Here is a 6,716-nt window from a genome sequence, read left to right on the forward strand (position 1 = left end):
TTACACCCTATAGCATTGTGGGATCCAAAGTTTGATGTTTTCAGTGTATGTCTGTAATACATAATAGTTTTGCTTGTTTTGGGGACTTGGCACATGAATACAACATGTTTTGATCATTTTTGATCCCTTTACCCCCACTTCCCTCACCTCTCCCTTGAAGTTTCGTTGTTTTCACAAAATCTTGGGTGACATTAGGCCCAAAGACTCAAAGCTAGTGAATAAATGGAAAATAAATCAAGGCCAAAGCTAATGAAATAAATCATTCACTAAACATTTATTGATTATTTTGTTAAATTATAATAATGGGCTATGGTAAGGGAGGCAGCAATCAAGTAAAGAGTTTTATCTTCTAGAAGCTCACATGTAATGGAGAATTCAAAAATATCACCCGGAAAAATATCAACAACAATCCAAAAGTTTATATTGGTTGGTAGAAAATATAGTAGTAATACATACCAGGACCTAGGCAAGGAGTGTTTTGTGAATGAAGAAAGAAAAAGCATAGGTTAACTGTCAAAAGTCCCCAGAGAGACTGAACTTTGCTAGGACCAGGAAATATGGAGAAGAATTGGACAGGTATGGAGAAATGGAGATGTTCTGAGAAGGAGAAAAGGAAAGAGGAAAAGGGAAAAGATGGGCAAGGGCAAGGTTTGCTTAGAAGGTAAGAATGAGTGACAACAAAGTGTATTTCTGTGTCCTGCTTTGTCACATAAGTGATGATACTTGTTTATGGATTATGGTGTCCTTACTATGAGACTGGAAGGGGAATGTGAAGAAAGAATCAAACAAAATGCAAGAGTACTTATGGTCCCATATCCTTATTCCTTTTCAAGATTATTGTGTGCTTCTCAGCATTCTTACAATGTGTGTAGATACAACCCAAGGCTGGAGCTCAGAGAACTGCCTCCCTCCCTCCAACCCACTCCATGCAATGCCTTGCTTCCCTCAAAATCACAGAAATACAACTTGGAAAAGTTTGGCTTTGGGTGAACATTCTTATATCCAGCTGCAGTCTATTTCTTGCATCCCATCTGCCCCAATTTGGAGCTGCTAGGCATGTGCCGCACTTGGGGTATTTGACAAACTGACACTCTACCACATGGAGTGTCCAACTCAGCTTGTCAAATACACGGAGTGTGGCACTGCAGGACATCAGGTCAAGGGCTTCTGTGGGATGATGAGATTTTCCTGAAAGATGTGATCCTGGAAGGAAAGAAAGGAATCAGTGGTGAAGTCACACTGTGAGCCTCAGAGAACCTGAAGAGTTTAAAAGGAGCACCTAAAACACTGGGACAGGGAAGTAAACAAAATAGGCATTAGGCCCCTAATCAGAAGAGGAATCCTAAGTGATCATCTGGAGTTCTTCTGACCTAAGTACTATAGCTATAGCATTTTCAGGGATTCCAAGGCTCCGTGGGTTCTTCTATGCAGCAGAGAGGTAATAATTTGGTCATCATTCTTCCCCATGATTTGTAGAAAGGATCGGACTCCAGAGTCAGTATCCTTGCCCTCCTCTTCTTCCCAATTCTCCCAAACTGTGTTCTCACAGTGTTGTGGTCATGCACCACAGACTTTTAAGTTAAATATGGACTTGAATCCTAGCTCTGCCCTTAAATAGCTGGTAACATTAGATGAATTATTTCACCTCTGTGAGCTCTAGTTTTCCACAGCAACAAAATATGTATAAGGACCTAGGTGTGGTGCTATAATCCTAGCACTTCTGGAAGGTTGAAACAGGAAGATCACAAGTTTTATCCCAGCCTAGAAAACTTAGCAACTTAGTGAGACACTGGCTCAAAATTTTTAAAAAGGACTAGAGATGTAGCTCAGTAGAAAGGCCCTGGATTCAATCCCCAGTGCCACAAAAATGTGTATAATAATAATGACCTCATAAATTTTTTGTGAGAATGACATGAGATAAAACATGTAAGTCCTTAGTTTATTATTTGATATACCACAAATGCTAAAAAAATGATGGCTGTGCCAGCAGAAGTAAAACAAGAGCTATTGGAATTTGACTTAACAGAATTGGGATTGAAGTGACAGCAATTTCTTATGGCCTCATCCCTTTCTAACATGATCTCCTTATTTCATAAGGATTCAAGAATGGAAGCAATATAAATGCCCTTAGAGATCATCTAGTCTCACTCAGTCAAGGCTTTAAAAAGGAACTGAAGGCTCATGTTGGGGAAAAATCTAGCTAAAGTCACCCAGTATATTGTTTACAGTTAGGAGTTAAGCCTTATATCATCCCCGTTGTGCCCTCCAGCTTTCCTCACCTTGGTCCTTTTGCCTCCCTGCTTTGTGAATTCCTCTGGGAAAAGAGAGAGAGATACACCAATGAAGAAGAAACAGGCAGTGGAGTTTGCAGAGTGGCACTGAGATCCTTGAACTCATAACCACCAGGTAATAAAGAAGCTGCCAGGACCAGTATCAGGTCTGGAGCGTCTTCCAAAGTTAACAACGTCCAGATCCTATCAATTAAAATGCCAGGATGTGAGTATAAAATCTATGCCCTTCCTATTCCGGCAGTTAATCTGTGAGAAATAGCTGGTCTATATTAAATAGTGGCATGAAAATAGAAATATTCCAAGCTTACTGGGAATGTAAAACTTTCCCATGAGATTTTTCAGCAAGAAATAATAATCAGTGATTTTTCCCTCAATTCTGTTAGTTAAATACAAAAGGGTGACATCTCTCTCCAACTTGATATCTGGAAGTGACCACAAAGTTAACGATCTAAACTGTCCTTCCCACCCCCTCACTTCCCTATTTACCTTATCTACCTTAATCCATTCAGGACTGTAATTCTCAGCCAAAGCAGAAGCCATGGTCACTATATATTAGCAACATGGAAAGAATTAGACAAATTTATATTCTAATGTGGTCCAGCCCACCGACTAGCCAATTATGGCTTGGGTAAGTCTTTCTTTGAACTTTAGTTATCTTCTATAGAAATGGGGAAAAGAAGACTTACCTGGTAGGATTGTTGGAAATTGTTGAGCTTTCCAGACCCTCTTACATAGGAGTTCAAGTAGACTTTGGTTCAGTCCCTGATGCTGTGGATGGAAGCTAGCCAAGGAAGCTGATTAATGAGTTTGAGTTGCAGTGTCAGGAGAAAGAGGAACAGATTGGTAGCTTCCCTCTGTCATCATTACCTTCATTGCCTACTAGCTTCAGAAAGAAGGCCTAAATAACCTGGCATTATTTACAACCTCTTGGGTATCCTTGCTGATATCATTCACCTCAAAAAGACTGGAAACTTTATATACCATGTTGCCCAGCATTGATGGAAAGATTCAGAAGTTGAGCTGGAAGTAGATTGCTTCCATTTCCACTTTTGCTGTTCTAGTCCATACCTTTCTAATGGAATATAGGTAGCAAAAGAAGGTTCACCTGAGGAAGGTTGGCCAGACCCATAAAAAGAAGAGATGAGTACCTACATGAGATGACATTGAGGGACACTTAAAGCTCTTCCGTTGGTCCATTAAAGTATATGAAATGTCATGTTTGTCGTCTGTATTATAAATCCTCCTTTGGAGAGCTCCACGAAGCCACTATTATTGAGGGAAAGATTAGGCCAGTTTTAAAGGAAGGAATTGGAGGGGATCGGCTTGGGGATGGAGGTATAAGTAAACATCTGGTAAATCTCTGAACACCCAGAATAAATAAACTATCTGAAAAGTGAATGGAGAAAAAAGTCTCATCAGGACAATGACTAAAAAACAAAGACTGGCTCCAGTTTAAGAAGGATAAACTGGGACAATTTTAGGGAAACTCCCTTTTGGTGTTTCAGTTCTCCTAGGATACAACAGAAAGAGCATTTGACTAGGACTCCAGAGTCAGCTCTGCCACAGTTTCCATGAGTGATCTTAGGAAAGTCCCTTCCTCTCTCTGGACCTCAATATCTCCCAATTGTAGGTGTTTTCTAAAGGTCCATTTAATTATGAAAAGTTAGCAGTCAAGTGTAAGACTAGAAAAAAAGAGCCTTTCACCTTTGAGACATACCTCTCAGAGAATGCTATATATATATATATCACTATCAACATTCCTCCTCGGTGTGTTAAGCCCTGCCTAAAGATATATAGATAGATAGATAGATAGATGGATAGATAGATAGATAGATAGATAGATAGATAGATAGATTTTCAAGTATTCCTCTCATCTCCTCTTTCAATGAGGAGATGATACCTATCAAATAAGAAATATAAAAACTAAGTCTTTAAATAGCCTCAAGCTAATCCTTCTCTTCCTCTTGTTTAAAAAAAAACTCAAACACTGAATCTTTCTCCTCTTATTCTTTGCAGAAAAGAATCAAACACTGAGTCCTAGACTGGAGACTGTTCTAAAGATAAACATTGGATAAGTGACAAAACCAGGGTTGCTACTAAAATTTTCTGATGCCTGAGTCTAAAGAAAATTTTATTGTCTTCTAAATAAACAACCCTCTTTAATAAAAATATACTATCCCCCTTTTCCCAACCAGTAGAAATCTCAGAATGGAAAGCCAGTCAGAAACTTCGTTTGTCTCATCCTTAAACCTGAATCTTTGATGAGCATCTGAGAAGAACAGGATGAGCAGATCCAATCCACCCTTGGTTCCTGCAGGCACTGCCCCAGCTTGGAAATCCAAGAAGAGATCAAATGGATACTATACCTGCAATTGGAGTGGTGTCATGTTGTTGGAGAGAACACAGGTTCTCTGGCGCTGAGTCAAATTGTAGAGGCCAGAGAGAACTGAGCTTTATGTTGTGAGCAGGATGGTCATGTGTCTTGTAGGGCCCTTGGTGTCTTGAAGAGGAAGCAGAAATGAGGAAGATAAGGGTGAGGTTAGCCAACGGAAATCTGGGTACAAAATGACAAAACAGGGCTGTTGTGAAAGGGTCTGCTACTGCAGCAATAGTCCCTACTACTATGTCTCCACCCACTCTCAGCCAACCTCCAACAGACACTGGCCCCTCATCCTGCAGAGGAGAACAGAAAGCACAGGCTGTCCCTAGGTTCTACCCCAGAGCAGGCAGGTTTCCTCTGAGTAACTGAGGGAATCCTGGAATGTCAGAACTGTGCCATTTTCTAACCAAAAATCCCTGTTGTCATAATTCACAAACTGAGCCAATGAAGGATTAAAGGAAATAACCAATATCTCAAAGCAAGGTAATAGCAAAGCTGCAAATTGATCCCATTTGTATCAACTCTAAACCATGTGTTTTCTCACTCTGTCAGCATGACTTATGGGTCTGGAATACTCCTTTTACCTCTAACTTCTCTTCTGATACACAGAACCAGCTACAAAATTTTCAAGGCTCAGCACTAAATTAAAGTGACAAGCCCCTTGTAAAACAAAAATGGATTTCAAGATGGTGACAGCAAAGCATTAAACTAAGTATGGTGCCCTTCTAAGCACAGGGCTCTGTGCAAATGCACAGGTTGCATGATTATAAAACTGGCTGTACTAGCATTGCTACAACCATAGGTCACAGTCTGACATCCAAGGGACTTATAGAAGGAAATTTACATTTATTAGATTGCGTTATGTACATTATCTCATTTACTCAATAATCCTCTGGTGTGGCGTTATAATTATCTTTATATATAGATGAGGAAACTTATGCACCTGGAAATAAAGTCATTTGTCTAAGCAAACAAATCTAGAAAATAATGCAGAGGGCAGAATTCAAACTCAGTTCATATTCCATATGTTAGACTTTTTCTACTTTCCCACATTTGCTGCAAGGAAGGGAGAGGAAAGTAGATAACCTTGAAAAAGAAATGATAGTATTAGACCCCCCAAGTTTAACTCTGACCTTCAGGGTGAGTATCTGAGTATTGGACATGAATATAAAAAGAACGTAAGTGGTTTCCTACAGCCTCATGTTTTCAATCCCTGGAAAGTGCCCATTTACTGCCAGAAAGATAATGGCTCCATCATGCAGTGCCCTCCCTCATGAATTCTAATGACACAGAGAATGAGAAGGGCAATTCTTCAGATGCTTTCAAGATATCCTTGGGCTAGCCTTTAATGCTTGCAGTGCCAGGTCACAGTCCTCAGTCTACACAAGTGGAAGGAGGGCCCTGGACAGTATTCAAGTCTGGTAAACAATCTGTCCCTACCACATATAGGCTTATACATTCAGGCTCAAGAGCAAAGAGTACATCCTTGGAGCCAGGAGCTCTGGGTCCTAATCCCAGCTCTGTTTCAGTCCATGTGACTTGGTTTCCCATTTAGCTAACAGAAGTTGAACTAGATGGTCTTGGTTGCCTCTCCAACTCAAATATTCCCAGGTTCCTTTATGACTCCCTCCAAACTTGCTCCTCTATACTCACTTTGGGCTGCCTTATGGTTGCAGGGCCTAAGGCTCTGGGGATAGCCTGGGAAAGGAATTCACATCCATTCACACTACTAATTTATTAGTTTAGGCCATGAGACCAGTTTCCCCAGATCTGGCTTCTAGAAAGATTTGGTTCCTGTTTATTTTTGGTGTCTGACTAAAGCTTGAGGCAGGGCAGGATGGTCCTGTGGGCACTTTGCTAGGACCCTCCAAACACAACTCACACCATAGAGATTAAGTTCAGCTACCCACTCATTTTTTCTACTCTATCAGTTAAGGTACTACACTGGCTTTTTAACAAGGAATATCTGAAGACAATGCTTTCACATAGAGGATTAATTGTTGGTGTCCATTTCGAACCCCATAGTAGGCAGGCCCCAGAATGAA

The 6,716-nt window shown here is 40.4% G+C and overlaps 1 protein-coding gene across 16 annotated transcripts; it reads right to left on the minus strand.

Annotated features, from left to right (window-relative positions):
• Positions 1-258: 258 nt before the first annotated feature.
• Positions 259-4,854, minus strand: LOC147820871 (uncharacterized). 16 transcript variants are annotated; one of them, XM_087203257.1, is made up of 6 exons: positions 4,658-4,854; positions 3,440-3,557; positions 2,978-3,085; positions 2,778-2,836; positions 2,280-2,314; positions 259-1,203 (listed from the first exon to the last, which is right to left on the minus strand). In XM_087203257.1, the coding sequence occupies exons 1-6, from the start codon at positions 4,676-4,678 to the stop codon at positions 1,158-1,160; spliced, it is 387 nt and encodes a 128-aa protein (XP_087059383.1). In that variant the 5' UTR covers positions 4,679-4,854; the 3' UTR covers positions 259-1,157. The 16 variants fall into 16 exon arrangements, 2 of the variants coding, with proteins under 2 accessions (XP_087059383.1, XP_087059384.1); XR_015448101.1 differs by having other exon boundaries at positions 2,280-2,836; positions 2,978-3,072; positions 3,444-3,557; positions 4,658-4,852; XR_015448100.1 differs by having other exon boundaries at positions 2,280-2,836; positions 3,444-3,557; positions 4,658-4,852.
• Between the last annotated feature and the right edge of the window lie 1,862 nt (positions 4,855-6,716).

Source organism: Heterocephalus glaber, unplaced genomic scaffold (genome assembly GCF_053883595.1).
Source record: "Heterocephalus glaber isolate CG9 unplaced genomic scaffold, H.glaber_assembly_v1.0 deba00001790, whole genome shotgun sequence".
Lineage (NCBI taxonomy): Eukaryota > Metazoa > Chordata > Mammalia > Rodentia > Bathyergidae > Heterocephalus > Heterocephalus glaber.

What these genes read in the sequence shown, in the direction of transcription:
- LOC147820871 (XM_087203257.1), bottom strand. Translation starts at nt 4,678, where the DNA reads ATGACACCACTCCAATTGCAG. An exon ending in TGACACCACTCCAATTGCAG is followed by an intron (nt 3,558 to 4,657) that starts GTATAGTATCCA and finishes CCTCAATAATAG; the next exon opens with TGGCTTCGTGGAGCTCTCCA. An exon ending in ATTTCCAACAATCCTACCAG is followed by an intron (nt 2,837 to 2,977) that starts GTAAGTCTTCTT and finishes GCTAATATATAG; the next exon opens with TGACCATGGCTTCTGCTTTG.